Source organism: Ovis aries, chromosome 16 (genome assembly GCF_016772045.2).
Source record: "Ovis aries strain OAR_USU_Benz2616 breed Rambouillet chromosome 16, ARS-UI_Ramb_v3.0, whole genome shotgun sequence".
NCBI classification, from domain to species: Eukaryota; Metazoa; Chordata; class Mammalia; order Artiodactyla; family Bovidae; genus Ovis; species Ovis aries.
The window spans coordinates 6,886,592-6,909,701 of record NC_056069.1 but is presented as its reverse complement, the minus strand read 5'-3'; the positions used below and the strand labels follow the sequence as shown (position 1 = coordinate 6,909,701).

The window sequence follows — 23,110 nt, the reverse complement described above, 5'->3', positions numbered from 1 at the left end:
AATCTTGTTATTTGCAACAACATGGATGGATCTACACGGTATTATGCCAAGTGAAATAAGTCAGACAAAACCCATAGGATCTCATTTATATGTGGAATCTAAAAAACAAAACAAAATGAAAACAGATTCAGATTAACAGAGCAAATGGCTGGTTGCCAGAGGGGAGGGAGTGAGGGGACTGAAACAGATAAAGGGGATTAAGAGGTACAAACTTCCAGTTACAAACTAAGCCACAGGGATGTAATACACAGCATAAGGAATACGTCAATAATATTGTAATAATTTTGTATGGGGACAGACAGTTGATAGACTTACATTTTACATTTAGGTGATCATTTTATAACGTATGCAAAATCAAATCACTATTTGCTACACATGAAATTAATGCTGTACATCAACTATTTCAATAAAAATATTTCTTTAAAATATTATATCAACTTTTCCCCACTAATCAATATCTCTAATTAAAACAAATGAAATGACTGTACTGGTCATAGACCAGCAATGCTGCTAAGTCGCTTCAGTCGTGTCTGACTCTGTGCGACCCCACAGATGGCAGCCAGCCAGGCTCCCCCATCCCTGGGATTCTCCAGGCAAGAATACTGGAGTGAGTTGCCATTTCCTTCTCCAATGCATGAAAGTGAAAAGTGAAAGTGAAGTTGCTCAGTTGTGTCCGACCCTCAGCGACCCCATGGACTGCAGCTTTCCAGGCTCCCTCCATCCATGGGATTTTCCAGGCAAGAGTACTGGAGTGGCGTGCCACTGCCTTCTCCAGACCAGCAATAGGTAATTCAAATATTTGCGTGCATGCCTGCTAAGTCGCTTTAGTTGTGTCCGACTCTTTGTGACCCTATGTACTGTAGATCCACCAGGCTCCTCTGTCCATGGGATTCTCCAGGCAAGAATCCTAGAGTGGGTTGCCATTCCCGTCTCTAGGGCAGCTTCCTGTCCCAGAGATCGGGAAAGAGTCACCCAAGTCTCTCATGTCTCCTGTACTGGCAGGAGGTTCTTTACCACTAGCGCCACCTGGTGAATAATATTTAGGTGTGTTACTCAGTCGTGTCTGACTCTTTATGACCGCATGGACTGTAGCCCTCCATGGGGGGCTGTTCATGGAATTCTCCAGGCAAGAATACTGGAGTGGGTTGCCATTTCCTTCTTCAAGTATTTAGGTAAATAATGCTTTATCCATTTTCCTAAGCATTTCCTAAATTTACAAAGTAAAACTCATTTTGTTACCATAAGTCAGATATGAATGAAGTTACAAAGATTTGAATTTATATTACTGATCGCATCTGCTCAAAATATCCAATGTGGTATAATTTATTTTTCGTAAAGGACTGTACACATTAAAATAGAGGAAAATATATATCCTACACTGCCCCACCTGAGTCACCAAGGCTGAACACTGTAACTATAAAAAGTTAGGTTATTTTTCTATTACCTTCTCCTGCGCAACACCCTCAAGGGGTTGTGAAGAGTCTACCACCAGTGGAGCAAGATTCGTAGAGTCTTCATTGGAATTAAAAGACTGCAATTTTAATTCTTCATCTAAAACTTCACTAGTGGAGTCCTCCTCTTCTGTTACGAGTGAAGTCTTAAGAGTATCATCTATTATCTCACCATTCATAGGCTCTAATGCAGATTCCTACAAAATTGAGCAAAAAAAAAAAAAAAAAAAACGGACAAAATAACAGATTACCTTACTTGTCATGCAACGTGGGTCCATTCTCAGCACCTCCCTATCAGGCACCAGGACCCAAGATACAGTCTACTGCGTCACTGGGCATAGGTTAAGGAACAGCAGAGTCAGGAAGAGAACAGAACCCCTAAGCAGCCCGATTTCCCTCTGTGTTCATGGAGAATGATGCAGTGAAGAGACCCTACCGCCTTCTTCCTCTTCCTCCTTACAGGGCAGTCACAGGAAGAACCTTTTCGGTAAAAAGTTACAAGAGAAAAATCTAAATTTGGTGCTGGCTCTTTACAGAACATCATCTGTTCAATAGTTGGAATCTCTGCGGTCTGAGGAAGTCACAGTTCAGCATGCCTGGGAAGGAAGCACTACCAGATTTGTGGCAGGTTGAGTTTGGGTAAAGCTTCTTGCTGGGAGAAGAGAGTCCCCAACCTCAGTGAGCTCACTGTACAGTTAATAAAGGGTTGTCCCGAACAATCCTGCCCCTTAAATCACATTAAAATATGCAAAAGTGATTTGGTAACACAAGGTTTCCAATTTCTGAAACTCTTCCTCTGATGTTTAATCAATTTAAAAGACTTCCATTAATGTTTAACATTTCTAATTAATGCTAGTGACATTCTAAAAATTAGAGACCATTTTATATTTAAAAATTAGAATACTGATACACTCGAATTTTTAAAAATAGACTTGGCTGGATTGTATAGAATCCCTGCAATCATATAATGAATATTTTCCTAAGGGATATTTAAATCAGAGACTTAGAGAAGTTAATCTGGGGAATTCCTTGGTGGTCCAATGGCTAAGATTCAGTGCTCCCAATGCAGGAGCCCAGGTTTGATCTGGGGGTCAGGGAATCAGATCCCACATACCTCAACTAAAGGTAGCACATGCCACAACTAAGACCCAGTACAGACAAATTAATCAATTAATTTAAAAAACCACATAGGTTAAAAAAAAAGAGGAAAACTAATCTGGCCAGAGTATAAAGAATAAACTGCACACAGAAGGTAATTAAAATAAAACTCACAAAAGGACCAACTAGGGTAGAAGAAATGTTAAAAAGATGAAAATGAGAAAGATACAGCAAAAGTTTTGGTAAAAAAATTGAATTTTGGTGAGTAACTACAAGAGAGAAACAAAAGAGAAAAACTCATGTCCTTCAAGTTTTAGGTTTGGGAATAGAATGAAAAATAGGAAACAGGAAAAGCAGCTCAGTAGAGAAGTGGTAGGCAAGAACAGAGATTAAATTTAAGATGATAAAAGACATCTGTCTAAATAGAAATACTCAGAAGGCAGGTAATACTATGAAATCATAGTCTAGATCAATATTCAAAGTCTAGAGTTACTGGTCACCCCTACAGAGACAATCCTTCTGTCATAAGACTAGATGCATTAAAAAAAAAAAAAAATGAACAAAAGGGCAGAAGGTCAAGAACTGAGTCTTCTAGAATGTCCACAAACACAGGGGAAAAAGGAAAAAACAAAACAAAACACAATAGGAAACAGAACAGTCAAAAACCAAATGCACGAAACCAAACCAAACTCCAGAAAGAGGTTACCTAGAAAGCAAAACCCAGTAGCACTATAAAGCCAGGGGATCCGAAAACCTAGAGGGAGAGGGTGGACAGCCTCAGCAAGGACGGCCATCTGAGCGGAGTGGGACCGTCTACAGGAGGTGCTCACAGGTACTGCTGGACAAAGAGACGGCCTACGTGCAGCGCGTACAGTGTAATCTTAAGTTTTTAATAAAGGAATAAACCACACAAAGATACATTCCCATAATCATCTAGAAGCGATAAATTTTGTTTTTAAAACATGTATTTCTCCAAATTTAAATCAGTAATGCACTTTCACTTTCTTAGCTCCTGGTTGGACTTGACAAACAGGTAAAATGTTTTTAAAGAAACTGAAGCATGTCTGAAAGAAGAAATTAAGGAATCTGTAAAAGCCTAAAGATATTAAAGAAAAAGAAGAGAAGGACAGGAACTAGAGAAGATGAAAAGAGGAAAGTAACTGAGGAGCGGCAGAAATCAAGCCAGATAGAGATTTTTTACTCAGTCAAAGAGTTATTTTCTTACTTGTTTTCTAGTAATTAAACAAAAAAGAATTTAGTTATTTTTTAGGAATTTGTAAAGCAACTGTAAGTAAAAATACATTATTTTTTCTAAACAAATAATTCTATCCTTATATCCAAAATCAGGTGAATTTAGGGCTTGTTGGACCTAAAGGCATTCTAATTGGTTTCGTAAGGTAGGCATCAAACAGTCACATCATTTGTGTCCCTTCTTAAAGTTTATGTTTAATTCCACAAATTGATTTGAATTTTAAATACCCTGAGAGGACATTACTATCTAAACATCTTCTACTTTATCTCTATAATATATCAAACTTTATAAATTCAGTTACAAGTATAAAATACTTGTAACTTTATCCTTCACTACCTAACTTTACTTTAGACATATGTGCTTTTCAACATTACAATTTCTACTAAGAGTCTTTACGCTTTTCCAACAACATACAACTAAGTTAAAATTTACCTCCATTCATTTTACTAAATAAATGAATCTCGGAAATCCAAAAAGGAGGGGATATATGTATACATATAGCTGACTCACTTTACTGTACGGCAAAATAACACAACATTGTAAAGCAACTATATTCCAATAAAAATTTAAAAAAAGTGAATCACTCACCTTTTCACCTTCTAGCTTTTCCAGGCCTGGCTGGGTTTCTGGTGCTGGTTGAACATCTTTATCACTACTTTCATCCTCAAATTCAATCACACTCTGTTCAGGTTCTTCTTCCAAGAATTCTTCCGAGCTCTCTGATATGCGTGCTGTAGACTCCAACCTAGGAAACCAAGGAAAAACATTCTTACTTATTTTATTAAAGATGATCAAGTGCCACAGGTTACACTCATACAAAATGGCAAACTTTAATTCATTAATGATTTTATTGGAGTACAGCTGACTGACAATGTCGTGTTAGTTTCTGCCATACAGAAAAGTGAGTCAGTTATACATATACATATATCCACTCTTCAGATGGCAAACCTAACTGATTAGTTGCCACAACTACATGTTGCATGTGTCCTGACTATTACAACTGATTGGCCATTATCCATCTCTCTCCCTCTCTTTGGGTCTCCCTATTCCTTGAGACCAGACATCCTGCAATGTGAAGTCAAGTGGGCCTTAGAAAGCAACACTACGAAGAAAGCTAGTGGAGGTGATGGAATTCCAGTTGAGCTGTTTCAAATCCTGAAAGACGATGCTGTGAAAGTGCTGCACTCAATATGCCAGCAAATTTGGAAAACTCAGCAGTGGCCAAGGGACTGGAAAAGGTCAGTTTTCATTCCAATCCCAAAGAAAGGCAATGCCAAAGAATGTTCAAACTACCACACAACTGCACTCATCTCACACGCTAGTAAAGTAATGCTCAAAATTCTCCAAGCCAGGCTTCAGCAATTCGTGAACTGTGAACTTCCAGATGTTCAAGCTGGTTTTAGAAAAGGCAGAGGAACCAGAGATCAAATTGCCAACATCCACTGGATCATCAAAAAAGCAAGAGAGTTCCAGGAAAACACCTATTTCTGCTCTATTGACTATGCCAAAGCCTTGGACTGTGTGGATCACAATAAACTGTGGAAAATTCTTCAAGAGATGGGAATACCAGACCATCTGACCTGCCTCTGGAGAAATCTGTATGCAGGTCAGGAAGCAACAGTTAGAACTGGACATGGAATAACAGACTGGTTCCAAATAGGAAAAGGAGTACGTCAAGGCTATATATTGTCACCCTGCTTATTTAACTTTTATGCAGAGTACATCATGAGAAATGCTGGGCTGGAAGAAACACAAGCGGGAATCAAGATTGCTGGGAGAAATCTCAATAACCTCAGATATGCAGATTACACCACGCTTATGGCAGAAAGTGAAGAGGAACTAAAAAGCCTCTTGATGAAAGTGAAAGAGGAGAGTGAAAAAGTTGGCTTAAAGCCCAACATTCAGAAAACTAAGATAATGGCATCTGGTTCCATCACTTCATGGGAAATAGATGGGGAAGCAGTGGAAACAATATCAGACTTTATTTTTGGGGGCTCCAAAATCACTGCAGATGGTGATTGCAGCCATGAAATTAAAAGACGCTTACTCCTTGGAAGAAAAGTTATGACCAACCTAGATAGCATATTCAAAAGCAGAGACATTACTTTGCCGACTAAGGTCCGGCTAGCCAAGGCTATGGTTTTTCCTGTGTTCATGATTGGATGTGAGAGTTGGACTGTGAAGAAGGCTGAGCACTGAAGAATTGATGCTTTTGAACTGTGGTGTTGGAGGACTCTTGAGAAGAGTCCCTTGGACTGCAAGGAGATCCAACCAGTCCATTCTGAAGGAGATCAGCCCTGGATTTCTTTGGAAGGAATGATGCTGAAGCTGAAGCTCCAGTATTTTGGCCACCTCATGCGAAGAGTTGACTCATTGGAAAAGACTCTGATGCTGGGAGGGATTGGGGGCAGGAGGAGAAGAGGATGACAGAGGATGAGATGGCTGGATGGCATCACTGACTTGATGGATGTGAGTCTGAGTGAACTCCAGGAGTTGGTGATGGACAGGGAGGCCTGGCGTGCCGTGATTCATGGGGTTGCAAAGAGTCGGCCACGACTGAGTGACTGAACTGAACTGAACTGATTCCTTGAGACACAACAATATTGAAATTAGGCCAGTTAATAACCCTGAAATGGCTCTAAATGCCCAAATGAAAGGAAGAGCCACATATTTCTTACTTTAAATCAAAAGCTTGCTAGAAGTGAATAAATTTATAACAGCACATTGAAAGCTGAGACAGGCAGAAAGATAGGTCTCTTGTGCCAAATAGCCAAGCTGTGAACGCAAACCAAAAGTTCTTGAAAAAAAAAAAAAAAAAATCAACAGCGCTACTCTAAGTGAACACACCAATGATAAGAAAGCAAAACAACCTTATTGCTGATCTAGAGAAAAAGTTGTAGTGGTCTGGACAGAAGATCAAACCAACCTCAACATTCCCTTAAGCCAACGCCTAATCCAGAACAAGGCCTTAAATCTATTCATTGCCACAAAGGCTGAGAGAGGTGAGGATGTTGCAGAAAAAAAGCATGAAGCTAGTAGACAGGCTGGTTCATGAGATTTAAGGAAAGAAGTTATCTCCATGATAGTGCCAGGTAAAGCAACCAATGCTGATACAGAAGCTCTATCACGGTAGCTAGAAGATCTAGAGCTAAGACAATGAATGAAAGTGGCTACAATAAACAACAGGCTTTCCAATGCAGACCAAAAGAGGATGTCATCTAAGACTTTCATAGCAAGAAGAGAGCAGTCAATACCTGGCTTTAAAGTTTCAAAGGACAAGCTGACTCCTGCTAGGCACTAATGCAGTTGACACCAATGCTCATTTACCATTCTGAAAATCCTAGGGCCCTCAAGCATTATCTACTCTGCCTGTCCTCTATAAAGGGAACAGCACAGCTTGGGTGACAGCACAGCTGCTGACAACATCGTTTGCTGAGTATTTTAAGCCTACTGTTAAGACCTATTACTCAGGGGGGAAAAAAAATTTCCTTTTAAAATACGACTGCTCATTGACAATGTAACTGGTCACCCAAGAGCTCTGATGGAGATACATAATGAAGTTCATGTTGTTTTCATGTCTGCATACAGAACATCCATTCTGCAGTCCATGGACCAAGGAATCATTTCAATTCTAAAGCCTTATTACTTAAGAATTACAGTTCATAAGGCTACAGCTGTCAAAGACACAGATTCCTCTTATTGATCTGGGCAAAGTCAACTGAAAACCCTCTGGGAAGGATTCACCATTCTAGATGCCACTATGAACACTTATGATTCATGGGAAGAGGCTCAAGACTTCCGTGGTGGAAGTCACTGCAGATGTGGTAGAAACAGCAAGAGAACGAGAATGAGAAGGAGAGCCCAAAACTGTGATTCAACTGCTGCTATCTCAAGTTAAAACTGTAATGGATAAGGAGCTGCCTAATGTAGATGAGCAAAGAAAGTGATTCCATCTCGAGATGGAATCCACTCTTGAAGACGCTATGAAGATCGTTGAAATAACAAAGGATTTAGACTATGACATAAACTTAGTTCAGGAAGCTGCATCAGCGTTTGAGAGGACTGACTCCAATTTTGCAAGAATTTCTACTGTGGGTAAAATGCTATCAAGCAGCACTCCATGTTACAGAGAAATCATTAGTGAAAAGAAGAAGTCAGCCAATCTACATGGCAAAGTTCATGGCTGTCTAACTAAAGAAATGGCCAAAGTCATCTCAACCTTCAGCAACCACCTCCCTGGTCAGTCAGCAGCCACCAACACTGAGGCAAGACTCTATACCAGCAAAAAGATTATGACTCATTAAAGGCTCAGATGATGGTTACCTTTTTATTTTTTTACCAGTAAAGTATTTTTAAATTAAAGAATATACTTTTTCCTTAAAGAAATATACTACAGTACAGTGTAAACATAACTTTATGTGCACTGGAAAACTCAAAAATTTTTGTGACCTGCCTTATTGTGATAGTTGCTTTATTGTGGTCCCATGGAACTGAATCTACATCTCTGGAGTAGACTTATATATAATGCCCCTTTCATTCTCAAAAATACTATTTGGGGCAATAAGTGATATGGCTCAGTTCTACTTCTGAAATGCCTTTCAAACAAATCCACAACTTTCTATTCTCATCTTCCTTCTTCAAGCCCTATTCTCTCTGGACACTATAACTTCTTCCCAACTCATGCTGAGACTAGCAGTACATACATTCTTTAGTATTCTTTAAAGGCTATGTTTCTTTCTTCTTTCTTTCCATCTGTACCAGTGACAGTCCAGCTCAGAAAATTCTGATGGTCCTCTATGGATTGCAGAATAAAGCACACATCCTCTCAAAGTCTAACATGACCAGACCTTTATATTTTTCCTTCTACTAGATGCTGAAGCTGAAACTTGAATACTTTGGCCACCTGATGCAAAGAACTGACTCACTGGAAAGGACCTTGGTGCTGGGAAAGATTGAAGGCAGGACGAGAAGGGGACAACAGAGGATGGGATGGTTGGATGGCATCACTGACTCAATGGACACGAGTCTGAGCAAGCTTCGGGAGTTGGTGATGGACAGGGAAGCCTGGTGTGCTGCAGTCCCTGGGGTCACAAAGAGTCGGACACGACTGAGCGACTGAACTGACTGCGATGCTACCATTTACCCATGTATCAGTTTTCCTTACCAACACCCCTCCCAGTTTTGTGCCTTTGCTCACATGATTCCTGCAGTCTAGAACTGCATGGTCCAATACAGTAGCCACAGGACACTTGCAATTATTTATAATATGGTAATTAAAACTAAGTGAAATAAAACACTCAGCTCCTCAATTGCTCTAGCCACACTTAGGTGCTCAGTGACACACACACTGAGCAGAGGCTGCCGTGCTAGGCAGGGAGACACAGAACATGCCTGCTGTGCCAGGAAGTTCTCTGAACAGCCCTGGTGTAGACCAAGGTTTGGCAAACTTTTCTTTTAGGTTTTGTGGGACACATGGTCTCTGAACACTCACTCACTCCACCACTGTAAAGCAAAAGCAACCACAATAAACATGTAAACTAATAAAAGTGGATGTGGTACAGTAACATTTTACTTACAAGAGGTGGTGGGCCAGATTGGCCCATAGACCATAGTTTGTGAACCTTAGAACTAGAAAACTCTTCTTTCCCAAATATGCTTGTTGAGTTTCTACTCATCCCTGAAGCCCTGGGCCAAATGTCGGATTTCTCCACCCCCTCCATTAGAGTCAGTCATACTCTCCTTTGCATCCACAGCACTTTCACTTCTATTATTATATCACAGTCCACCTTGCAGCTCTCTCAACCTGTGTCACAGGTACAGACACACGTATTGGAGACTACTAGACGAGGGTAAAGATGACATTTCGTTCTTCATAGCGTCTGAGCATTTAAGCATTTAGTCTCGCTGCTGCTACTTTATGAAAAGCTAAAGAAAAATGCCACAACAGTTCTGTGATGTGTAATTTAAAATGTGCTATTACATTCCCTTCTGAAAAGGGTATTACTTCAAAATGTTACTCAGTGGAAACAAAACGTAATTATCTAAACTCTTATTACTCTTTTCACAAGTTAAATACTTAAATTTTTCTTTAAAATGGTGGATTTTTCATTAAAATATAACATTCACATAATTATCCAAATTTAAAATTATATACAGAATGAAATTAGCATAGCTATAGAATACTTTACCTGAGAATAATTTTATAGCCAAGATGGCAAAGCTATGAATGGTTGACTCAAGAACAAATAGTAGGACTATCAGAGCAAAAGCTTAATTTAACTATAATATTCAAAATCTTGCTTTCTTTAAACAAGAAAATAAGGTTTTGATCCAAGGGTTCTGTTGATTCGGCAGACAATAGTAAGTTTCTGGAGAAGCTGATGATATCATTTATGGCAATTACTAATTTATGTTATGTCCTATAATCTAGTAAGATAAATCCAGATAAGTCCATTATAAAGTAAAATTGAGGGTTTCTTAAATTGACTAAACTTCAGGATTACTAAAAACCACAGCTACTGTCAAATTCAAAGCTGACAATAAATGACTCATTTGAGATAATATAATCACTACAAGATTCTTCTGGATTTTCACACAAGAGACTAAAACATCAGTTCATTCTACTCTTTATTCCACTAGCAACTTCTCCCTATAATACTGTCAATGTGACACTTATTAAGTGTAATCAATAATCTTGTTGAAGAACTCAAACACAATCTTCTACACCAAGGTCATTTACTACACAAATAACATGTCACCTTAAAAACGAAATACTATGAAAATAACAGGACACAAAATAATGATAGTAAAATAAACAATCCTTTACTTGTTCACTGAAGCTGTGGGAGAAGTCTGAGGGGTCTTCTCATCTTCCCCTTGAGAACTGCTGAACTCAGAATCCTGAAACCGCTTTCCGATCTTCGGCCGCTTTAGATGGCTACTTCGAGTGCGAGTGGAAACAGGTGTTTTATCATGACCTGAGAAAACAGCAAGCCCATGATTAACTGACTGTGTAGTCAAAGAATCACCCATTAACTAGACACAGAAATGCAAGAACTAAGCTAGTTTAACTATATCACCACAATTACACACTTTCTATCACATCAGGCTAGGAAATCATGTCCGTGACATATTTTAAATTATGAAATAATCTTAAAGTCAGTATTTGTTCCTCACATATCTGTGTTACCTTGAGCTCTGCAAAGTATTTGTGCATTTTCACTTAAGATTCTCTTCCAATAATCTTGGGAAACAAACAAGGCAGACATTATGGCCCCTATTTTACAGGTAAGGGAATGAAAAAGAGGTACAGACAGCTTATCTGTTCACACAGCAGAATCAGTGCTACCAGAACCCCAACCTAGATATTAGAGGTGGGTAAGTCTTTATGTATACTAAGGGACACACACACACACACACACACACACACACACACACACACACACGTAATTCTAACACTCTCAAACACTTAAATTAATAGACCAGCTGAATTTCTTACCTTCAGAAGTACTTGCAAAGGCATCTTTTAGAGAATCAATCTAAAACAGAGATACATATCAAAACCAAAAGTTTTAGACCCTTTTTCCTTCCTATGTATCTACTTCATTCAGTTTCAAAGAAAATTTCTTAAAAACTTTTTCAAATAGCACCTTTTGTATTCATTATCCATCAATTAAGAAGACTCACTTAAGTAAAAAGGCTATCTTATATCTTCAGTTTATTATGAGCCTGAAAATTTGTGAAACCACCTAATATGGGATATACTGATATACACTGGGTGTATACACGTGTACTGATATACACGTGTACTGATATACACGTGTTCTATCCTCAGCTCCTTTCTCAGTCCAAATACTCCCGTGTAACTGTATCTACCACCTTTACTTTAACATCTCCTTGCTGATGAATCCAAATATGCAACTTAATTTCCCCAACTTTTTCCCTGATTTTCAAAGCTCTATTTCTAATGAAATCTCTCTCCAGTGAATACTCCAACCCAATTTCCTATCCAACCTGTCCCAAACTAAACTCTCATATTTAATCAGTATTATTCTCTATCTTGGCTATTGGCAATAACAATTTAGTATGCTATTCCAATCAACGACCTGTGGGGCAATAATGACTTCTTGTCCTTCGTTCAACCAACCACAAGCCTGTCCACTAGGACGCTGAAAAATCTCTCAAAACTGCGCCTCTTTGGTATTACCAATGCTTCCATTTGGGCATTTATCATCCTTAACATGAAGGTGTACACCTTAAATATGTATAATTTTTGTCCATTATACCTCAATAAAGCTAAAATATTATGTACTTAAAATAGACAAAATCACTTCCCCATGTAGTTACTAATAAAGAGTTTAATATGAGAAATATTTTCCTTGATTAAAATATTACAGTAATATGAAGAATATGAATTTCTAAAATGAAAGAAAATCTAATTTATATCACCAACCTTTACAGTACAGTGAAATTTTAATGTTCTCATTAAAATGACACAAATTATTTGGCTTAATATTAAAGTAAATCATTGCTCTCACTATATGTATGAAACAAACAGATTTGTCTACTTTCCCTCATTTCATGATATCTAATCAATAATAAAGTAATCTCGATATATCTGAGGAATTTGGAATGCAACATATTAGAAGGGCTTATTCTGAAGCCTGAAATTCCAAAGGTAGGAAAAAAAAAACTGAACTCCTTATAATAGTTATTGTATTATTTATATTATCCTTAAAAATGCTTTTCAAAATGTTTACTCAAATAGTCTTCACTCATGCTAATTAAGACAGAAGAAGAGAGGCACAAATGATTCCCCAAAGCACTCGTCATTGAAATGCACGTGCGTTTACACAGACATATTCAACACTCACTAAAGATATATTCAGATACCCACATACAAAATAATTATGACTATATTAAAACCTTCCCTGATGGCTCAGCTGGTAAAGAATCCACCTGCAATGCAGGAGACCCAGGTTCGATCTTTGGGTCAGGAAGATTGCCCAGAGAAAGGAATAGCAACCCACTCCAGTATTCTTGCCTGGAGAATCCCATGGACAGACGAGCCTGGCAGGCTACAGATATGGGGTTGCAAGAGTCGGACGTGAGTGAGTGACTAACCAATGTAATAATAATGTAAATGCTACCACAACAAAATGCTGTAAAAAATAAACCTCTAAGATCCCACCAATGAACCGGTATTTTAAGTAATACCAAGTAGGTTTCAGAAAAGCACCTGGTAAGCCCTCTGGAATTCAGTGGGGAACTGCCCTTCTCCTTTCAGGTTATCTAGTATTTGCAAAGTGCATTACATTCTACGGTGACTTAACACATATAGCCTCAAACTTCCCCCAAATAACTTCATAACCTTTGACCTATTTCACTTCAAGAAATTTATCTGTACAAGGAAATAATTACATTTGCGCAAAGATGCATGTATAATTGTGTTCATGGTTGGGCCATTTATAAAAAACAAGTATAATATGTTAAGAAAATAAATGCTGGTATTTACATAGAATATTGTGCTACCTAACAACATTGATTTAATACAGTAATGACACGGTTCTCTGGTGACTCAGTGGTAAAGAATCTGCCTGCCAATGCAGGAGAAATGGGTTCGATCCCTGGTCCAGGGAGATCCCACATGCCACAGAGCAACTAAGCCCATGCTTCCCAGCTCCTGACCCTGTGCTCTAGAAGCTGGGAGCCACAGCTACTGAGCCTACATGCTGCAACTACTGGAGCCTGTGCACCCTAGAGCCCACGCTCTGCAACAAGAGAAGCCAGTGCAAGAAGCAGCCCTTGCATTGCAACAAAGAGTAGCTCCCACTCGCTGCAACTGGAGAAAAGCCCACCCAGCGATGACCAGCACAGCCATAAATAAATAAATAAAATTTTTTAAAAAAGTAACGACACAGAAAATGCTTACAATATTATGTCAACGGAGAAGAGCAGTTAGAAGCATGTATGAAAGTGAATGAAAGTCGCTCAGTCATGTCCGACTCTTTGTGACCCCACGGACTATACAGTCAATGAAATTCTCCAGGCCAGAATACTGGAGTGGGTAGCTGTTCCCTTCTCCAGGGGATCTTCCCAACCCAGGGATCGAACACAGCTCTCCCGCATTGCAAGCAGATTCTTTATCAGCTGAGCCACAAGGGAAGCCCAGTTAGAAGCATAAAAGAATAAAAACAGAAATGAAACATATGCACTACATGTTTCATAATATATATTAAGTATGTATACAAAAATGTTATTGCTAGATCTAGGGTAACAGAATTATAGATTTTTATTTTCTTCTGTACTACTTTGTGTATTCCAAATTATTTTTCAAAGAAAATTAAATCTTAGAAACCAATTAGCAAAGAATGCCAAGTAACACAGTAGAAGTTACCTAAGTTTGCTGAATGAACAGTAACATTTATAAAGTTATTAGCTGAACCTCTTTTTTAAAAACAGCACGGTTGGTATTTCCTATGGTAAACACACAGTGTACCTACAGTTAGCTGCATCTCACTAGACTGACTGTCTTCAGCTCTTGCTTCGTATTCTGGAACAGAGGCAAGCCCGTATTCTCCGGACGTAGATCTTTTAGCTTCATTTTGAGAAACTGCTGTGTAAAAAAGAATTTTTAAAATTTTAACCCAGTTAGTATTTGGTTTTAATTGTCACATTCTTTGTACGGATTTTTACAAAAGCCCTAAAGAAGGGCATTAAATATCCAGATGTGGGATATCCCTTCACCAATATCTTACAATGAAACCTTAGAAGAGTTTTAAATAGTTTATCTGTTATTTAGCAATTTTAAGGAGAGATGCATAAGACTGAGTACTACCTTTGATCCCCTGATGCCTATTCTGTGCTGAGTAACCTGTGTTCATTTCTTACCCACCAATTTCTACTGGACTACTGAGCTATATTCTATTGGGTTACTCTAGGTCTTCTTACTAATAATGACACAAATGTTTAAATAGAACAAAAATTCCAACTTTAGAAAAGAAGGTCTATTACTAGAGAGATCACATTACAAGACATTGGACTATTCTGGACTATAAGACCATCATTCAGTTCAGTCCAGTCGCTCAGTCATGTCCAACTCTCTGCGACCCCATGAATCACAGCACGGCAGGCCTCCCTGTCCATCAGCAACTCCCAAAGTTCACCCAAACTCATGTCCATCGAGTTGGTGATGCCATCCAGCCATCTCATCCTCTGTCATTCCCTTCTCCTCCTGCCCCCAATCCCTCCCAGCATCAGGGTCTTTTCCAATGAGTCAACTCTTCGCATGAGGTGGGCAAAGTACTGGAGCTTCAGCCTCAGCATCAGTCCTTCCAATGAACACCCAGGACTGGTCTCCTTCAGGATGGACTGGTTGGACCTCCTTGCAGTCCAAGGGACTCTCAAGAGTCTTCTCCAGCACCACAATTCAAAAGCATCAATCCTTCAGCGCTTAGCTTTCTTCACAGTCCAACTCTCACATCCATACATGACCACTGGAAAAACCATAGCCTTGACTAGATGGACCTCTGTTGACAAAGTAATATCTCTGCTTTTTAATATGCTATCTAGGTTGGTCATAACTTTCCTTCCAGGAGTAAGCATCTTTTAATTTCATTGCTGCAATCACCATCTCCAGTGATTTTGGAGCCCCCCCAAAAAAAGTCTCTCTCTGTTTCCACTGTTTCCCCATTATTTCCCATGAAATGATGGGACCAGATGCCATTATCTTAGTTTTCTGAATGTTGAGCTTTAAGCCAACTTTTTCCTCTCCTCTTTCACTTTCATCAAGAGGCTTTTTAGTTCCTCTTCACTTTCTGCCATAAGGGTGGTGTCATCTGCATATCTGAGGTTATTGCTATTTCTTCCGGCAATCTTGACTTCAGCTTGTGCTTCCTCCAGCCCAGTGTTTCTCATGATGTACTCTGCATAGAAGTTAAATAAGCAGGGTGACAATATACAGCCTTGATGTACTCCTTTTCCTATTTGGAACCAGTCTGTTGTTCCATGACCAGTTCTAACTGTTGCTTCCTGACCTGCATATAGGTTTCTCAGGAGGCAAGTCAGGTGGTCTGGTATTCCCATCTCTTTCAGAATTTTCCAGTTTATTGTGATCCACACAGTCAAAGGCTTTGGCATAGTTAATAAAACAGAAATAGATGTTTTTTCTGGAACTCTCTTGCTTTTTCTGAACCATAATCACAGAAAACTAGCCAGTCTAATCACACAGACAACAGCCTTGTCTAACTCAATGAAACTAAGCCACGCCGTGTGGGCCCATCGAAGACAAACGGGTCATGGTGGAGAGGTCTGACAGAATGTGGTCCACTGGAGAAGCGAATGGCAAGCCACTTCAGTATTCTTGCCTTGAGAACCCCATGAACAATATGAAAAGGCAAAATGATAGGATACTGAAAGAGGAACTCCCCAGGTCGGTAAGTGCCCAACATGTTACTGGAGATCAGTGGAGAAATAACTCCAGAAAGAATGAAGGGATGGAGCCAATACCCAGTTGTGGATGTGACTAGTGATAGAAGCAAGGTCCGATGCTGTAAAGAGCAATATTGCATAGGAACCTGGAATGTCAGGTCCATGAATCAAGGAAAATTAGAAGTGGTCAAACAGGAGATGGCAAGAGTGAACGTCAACATTCTAGGAATCAGCAAACTAAAACGGACTGGAATGGGTGAATTTAACTCAGATGACCATTTTATCTACTACTGTGGGCAGGAATCCCTTAGAAGAAATGGAGTAGCCATCATGGTCAACAAGAGTCCGAAATGCAGTACTTGGATGCAATCTCAAAAACGACAGAATGATCTCTGTTCGTTTCCAAGGCAAACGATTCAATATCACGGTAATCCAAGCCTATGCCCCAACCAATAACACTGAAGAAGCTGAATTTGAACGGTTCTATGAAGACCTACAAGATCTTCTAGAACTAACACCCAAAAAAGATGTCCTTTTCATTATAGGGGACTGGAATGCAAAAGTAGGAAGTCAAGAAACACCTGGAGTAATAGGCAAATTTGGCCTTGCAGTATGGAATGAAGCAGGGCAAAGACTAATAGAGTTTTCCCAAGAGAACGCACTGGTCATAGCAAACACCCTCTTCCAACAACCCAAGAGAAGACTCTACACGTGGACATCACCAGATGGTCAACACCGAAATCAGACCATCATTAGGCAATGCATTTACACTTGACTTGTGTCTAACTGAAAACAGTCTTACCTGTAATTTTCAGTGTTTCTCTCTGTAACGCTCTGGTGATTGGTACTCTCTGGTACCAGTGTCCAACACCTTCAACTTCCCAAAGCAGTTCATGGTCTCCTGGATATTTTTCAAAGTACTGGTTGCAAGCTGAAAAACACATTGAAACTTTCCTAGAAATCCCAGCAATCAAGTGGAATGAACGGTTAAAATGCCGTGTAATGTGTATTTTATCATCAAAAAACTGTTTAGGAGACACTTCCCTGGGAAAGAGGCCTGGTGTTCCCCTTACTTAATCCAGTGGTAAGTTCTCCTACTCTTTGGCTTGGTTGTGTCTTTTGGCTCAAAGAGGCTTCCCTGGTGGCTCAGTGGGTAAAGCGTCTGCCTCCAATGCGGGAGACCCGGGTTCGATCCCTGGGTTGGGAAGACCCTCTGGAGAAAGAAATGGCAACCCACTCCAGTACTCTTGCCTGGAAAATCCCATGGACTGAGAAGCCTGGTAGGCTACAGTCCATGGGGTCACAAAGCGTCGGACACGACTGAGTGACTTCACTTCACTTTGGCTCAAAACTCATCAAGAGGTGAACCCAGTTTTCAGGCAAGACGTTTAATAGGGCAAATGAGGAGAACTTCTGTGCTTTTTAAATTACATCTATATTTTGGGAAGTGTGAAAATCTAAAGTAATTCTGTAAATATGAATACATAAAAAATAAGTCTGAAATTATTTTTTTTTAAACTTAAAAACTTTAAAAATAAGAAGCACACAAAATAATGTTTTATAGTGTGTCTAGACAGAGACTTAAGTGTTAAACCATGGGCAGGAAGGATACCCACCAACTTGAGGAACACAATTATCTCTGGGGAGAAAAAGGTGAAAGGGGCATGGGATTAGGGCTGGGTTCAAAGAGAACATCAACTGTATCTGCATCTTGTTTAAGTCTCCATCTCGTTTAATTCTCTTAAACTAAGTGAAAATAAATGAAAATACGGCAAAATCTTAACATCTGTTAATCTGGACACTGAACATGTGGACAGCAGGATGCCATTTGCTCACTTTTCCCCTCATTTATTTGACAATATTTCTCAGGTTCTTTGGTTGTTGCCACACCTATCAGGAAGCGAAAAGCTGGAGAAAACAGTAGGCCATACTGAGTCCTGTCTCAATTAAAATAACTAAAATAGTAGAGGACGCCTTACATAATACATAAGCACCTGTAGTTCATTTAGGATGCAACTGATTCATCATCAGAATCCTTAAAAAGGGTAAGTAATGAGACTCTGCCTACAGTAGATGTGTCTGCATGCTTCCCCAAATTTAGTAAAGCAATAATTAAGACTTTAAGAGGAAAATCCGCTTTCAGATTATCCAGGGTATACAGGGTTCATTCCATCCTCATGTATGGGCCTCGAGAGAACCTGTGATTCAAGATGAGCATGCAATGCTTGGTTCTTGTTTTCTGGATTTTTGATATTAAAAAGGGAGAAGAAACTTAGAACAAAAATATTCTTTCAGTGAATATCTAATGCTAGATTAAAATCAATGGTAAATTACATACTATAAAAGCTTTCACACAAATCACTCTTCAGTATCAAATCTTACTTCATTAAGAAAAGAGCAGTACTACAGGCTTCATACAAATACAAATATAAATCCACTAACAGCTTTTAAAACACAACAACAAAATATATACACACAATAGAAACAACATTAAAAAAGAATAAATTGAGCTACATGAATCCATAGAAATAAATCTTATCAAGATAAGTAGAAAAAGCAAATTGCAGGATTCATACAGTATATATTATTCATATAAAGTTGTGTGGTTTTTTTAAAAAATTTATTTTCAAGAACTGCATTCAGGCCCTTGGCACTGAAAGCACAGAGTCCTAACCTCTGGACTACCAGGGAATTCCCTGAAATTTTAAACATGTAAAACAATATGACACTGAGACTTCCCTGGTGGTCCAGTGGTTAAGAATACGCCTTCCAATGCAGGGGACTTGGGTTTGATCCCTGGCTGGACAACCAAGATCCTACCTGCCTTGGGAACAGGCTCCCTTAAGACAGTAGATTTCCACTTATATGCCTATATACCCTTTTTTCTTAGGTTAGTGCAGCAGCTCACTAATCTGACTGCTGCCCCTTCTCACCTCATTAAAGGTGACCTGTTCCTGTACAGTGCTGATCTCAGTCTTTTTCTGAACCCCACCTTCTCTAACTCCGTACCCTACAGTGCTTATTTCACGGAAGGGAGGGAATAAGCTAATTGGATAGGACAGGAGTACAACTACATTGGCAATAATCCACCTCTCATGGATGCTACATGCTGGACAATACATGAGTATTTTGTCATCTCCTACTTTTTTTGTACATTTGAAATTTTTAATTTAGAAAGCTACCACAGGGAGTCCCCTGGTGGTCCAGCGGTTAAGACTCTCCACTTCTAACACAAGGAGTGAGGGTCTAATCCCTGGTCAGAGAGATGAGTTCCCACATAACTTTGCAGCACAGCCAACAAAAAACCTACCACAAATAACAAACAACCCAAAGAAAGAATGGTTAAAGGATCTAAATATACATTTTTCCAAAGATGATACATAGATGACTAATAAGCACATGAAAAAATGTTCAACACCAAATGTGCATCAAGACAATGAGATGCCACTCCACATCCACTGAGAGGGCTATAGTAAGAAGACAAATAATGGGAATTTTCCTGCAGTCCAGTGGTTAGGACTCTGTGCTCTCACTGCCAGGAGCAAGGGTTCGATCCCATCAGGCAACTAAGATCCCATAAGCCTTGCAGTGTGGTCAAAACTTAAAAGGACAAATAATAGTAAGTATTGGTGAGGATGTAGAGAAAACCGCAACCCTCATACAATGTTTACGAGAATGTAAAATGGTACAGTTGCTTTCAGAGCAGTTTGGCAAGGTTATGACCAAGCTATTTCATCCACACCTAGATATATATACACCAGAGCAATGTTCACTCAAAAACTGCCCAAATGTTCACAGTAGCATTATTCATAATATCTAAAAAGTAGAAACAGTCCAAAAGTCTATCAACTGGTGATGGCATATCCACACAATAGAATATTTCTCAGCCATTAAAAAAAAGAAAAAAAAAAAGAAGCACTGAGTCAGACTACAACATGGATGAACCTTGAAAACATTTATGCAAAATGAAAGAAGTTAGACACAAAGAGCTTACAATATATCATACAATTACATTTATATGAAATGTCCAGAATAGGTAAATCCATAGACATAGAAAATGGATTAGTCGTTGGTTGCTAGGGGATGAAGGAATGGAGGAACAGAAGAGTGACTGCTAACTGGTACAGAGCTTCTTTTAGGGATGCTGAGAATGTTCCAAAATTAGATGGTGGTTATGGCTGCACAGCTGTGAAATAATAAGACCACTAAACTGTACACGTTATGAGGGTGGATTTAATGGTATGTGAATTCTATTTCAATTTCTTAAAAAAAGCTACCATACCCTAAAAATGCCATTTATGTGAGGTAAGGGCACATAGACTCTCTTGACCCTAGAGAGTCAAGAATGTAATTTACTTAAAACTGACATAAACACATTTAAGATAAAGTGCAGAAACTTAAGAAGTGACACTGAGATAAGTTTAACTAAAAACTTAATCCAATTACCTATGTACATGAGAGAGGTCAGGGGATACCGCAAGCCAAGTGCATCTTCTGTAAAGGAATCAACAAAGTCCTCCAGCATATGAAGCCCAAAGTCTTTGCCTCGATATTTCTTTCTTACAAACATTGTATCCAGAACTGGCAGTTGGTAGCTTTGGGTAAGAAACGAGGCACATGTGCTTCCTGCAGTCATAAAACAGAAATCCAACAAGTTTTCACATTTAAAAGACCATGTAGGTATATATATTTAGAGAACATGAGTTAAGGTTGAAATTGGTTATTTTTTCTTATATCACAAATGTTAAATAAATGCATAAATTTTACAATATAAAATGCTTTCCAGCTATTACATATCATAATGTATACCTGAGATGATGAGAACAACTACGTTATTTTACAGCTGCCAAAACTATCTCATGCAAATTAACTATTACCATTTGATGAACGGTATGCTTGAATATATATCTCTGTCCATAGACCTGTACAACTTTAAAGCTCATCAACTATTAAAATTTCAAATTTAAAGAGTATTTGGTGATTGCATAAGTACACCAAGTATCTAATTCCAACCTTCAGTTCAGTTTAGTTCAGTCTCTCAGTCATGTCCGACTCTTTGCGACCCCATGAATTGCAACACGCCAGGCCTCCCTGTCCATCACCAACTCCCAGAGTTCACTCAGACTCGCGTCCATCGAGTCAGTGATGCCATCCAGCCATCTCATCCTCGGTCGTCCCCTTCACCTCCTGCCCCCAAACCCTCCCAGCATCAGAGTCTTTTCCAATGAGTCAACTCTTCGCATGAGGTGGCCAAAGTACTGGAGCTTCAGCTTTAGCATCATTCCTTCCAAAGAAATCCCAGGGCTGATCTCCTTCAGAATGGATTGGTTGGATCTCCTTGCAGTCCAAAGGACTCTCAAGAGTCTTCTCCAACACCACAGTTCAAAAGCATCAGTTCATCTTTTCCCTTTACTTTTTCCCTAGTGAGTACAGTTTCATTTTTACCTACTTAATGATGGCAAAGAAGTGAAATAGTTCTCCAAATTTTTAAGGACTATGGATTAGGACTAAATGGAAACATTGATTTTAGAAACGGCTAAGTCAGCAATCTTTGTGAATACACTTTTTAAAATATCCTATACATTTAAGGTTTAATAGGAGAAATGTTTGTAGTAGTAACTAAACATGCCTCCCCTTATTATATCACAGAGCTACACTGATTTGTCTTTTAAGAACCCTGATTTGGGTTGTGACCCTTCAAGTAGATGTATAAGCTTCTATAATGTACCTTAAGACAGTTTGTAAGTAGAGGACCTCATGGTGGAGTATCCCACTTTCTAAGTTAGCTATCAGTCAGTATTCTACTCTTTTAGTACTTCAAGTAAAACAATTATTCTCAGTTATATTATTCACATGATTTTGGATACTTATAATGATGTAGTTCAAGAAAGAAACAAAATTTCAGGCAACAAACCTTTCACAAATTAACTTTTACCAATCATATCATTTGATGGGATGGTCAGTATAGCAAGGCTTTTTAAGTTCAACCAAATAATGAATTACTTTTTATTAAACTGGAGAACTTCAATAACTTTTTGCAATAATCTCTGTAAGAGGGCATGACAACCCACTCCAGGATTCTTGCCTGGAGAAGAGAGAAGCCTGGTGGGCTAAACAGTCCATGGGGTCACAAAGAGTCAAGACACAACTGAGCGACTAAGCACACACACACACTAAGACAACTAATTTAAATTCAAAATAGGTAACACACATTGTTATATACTTAGTTCTTAACCGCTGATGTTCAGTTAGGAAACTAATAAGGGTCAAAATGTCTTACATAGTGGCTGTAATTAACAATATTGCTTTACATACATTAAATTTATTTAAAAGGTAGATCTCAGGCTTCCCAGATGGCTCAGTGATAAAGAACCACCTGCCAATGCAGGAGCCACAGGAGACTCGGGTTTGATCCTTGGGTAGGGAAGATCTCCTGGAGGAGGAAAGAGCAACCCACTCCAGTACATGGAGCAGGAAAGAGCTGGACAGAACCGAGCACACACACCAAATTTTTTTTAAAAAAGGTAGATCTTAAGCATTAGCACCTCAAAAAAAAGAAAGGAAGAGGGCTTCTTTGGTGGCTCAGTTGTAAATATGTACATGTAAAACCCAATGCAGGCAGCAGGGGTTTGATCCCTGGTCCAGGAAGATCTCACACGCCACAGAGCAGCTAAGCCCGGGTGCCACAGTTATAGAGCTTGTGCTCCGGAGCCCGGGAGCCACAGCTACTTAACCCTGAGCACCAGAGAGCCCATCTCTGCAACAAGGGAAGCCACACAATGAGAAGCCTGCACCCCACAACCAGAGAGCACCCTGCTCGCTGCAACCGGAGGAAACCCTGCGTACAACAAAGGCACAACACAGACAAAAGTAAATGAAA

General features: G+C 39.2%; 1 protein-coding gene and 1 non-coding gene across 7 annotated transcripts in view; one reads left to right on the top strand and one right to left on the bottom strand.

Moving 5' to 3' along the window:
- FAM169A (family with sequence similarity 169 member A) overlaps nt 1–23,110 on the bottom strand; it is a 68,661-nt gene that overhangs the window by 5,080 nt on the left and 40,471 nt on the right. For 4 of the 6 annotated variants that reach the window (XM_060400230.1, XM_060400231.1, XM_015101243.3 and 1 more), the window contains 7 exons: nt 20,677–20,856; nt 17,033–17,161; nt 14,304–14,416; nt 11,300–11,339; nt 10,628–10,778; nt 4,390–4,546; nt 1,445–1,648 (listed from right to left, as the gene is read on the bottom strand). In XM_060400230.1, coding sequence (XP_060256213.1) covers nt 1,445–1,648; nt 4,390–4,546; nt 10,628–10,778; nt 11,300–11,339; nt 14,304–14,416; nt 17,033–17,161; nt 20,677–20,856 — 974 coding nt within the window. The remainder of the gene's footprint in view (nt 1–1,444; nt 1,649–4,389; nt 4,547–10,627; nt 10,779–11,299; nt 11,340–14,303; nt 14,417–17,032; nt 17,162–20,676; nt 20,857–23,110) is intronic. The other 2 variants (XM_060400232.1, XM_015101244.3) reach the window with 1 other exon arrangement.
- TRNAW-CCA (transfer RNA tryptophan (anticodon CCA)) lies at nt 17,366–17,437 on the top strand. Its single transcript has one exon. It is a non-coding gene; the product is annotated as a tRNA-Trp (tRNA).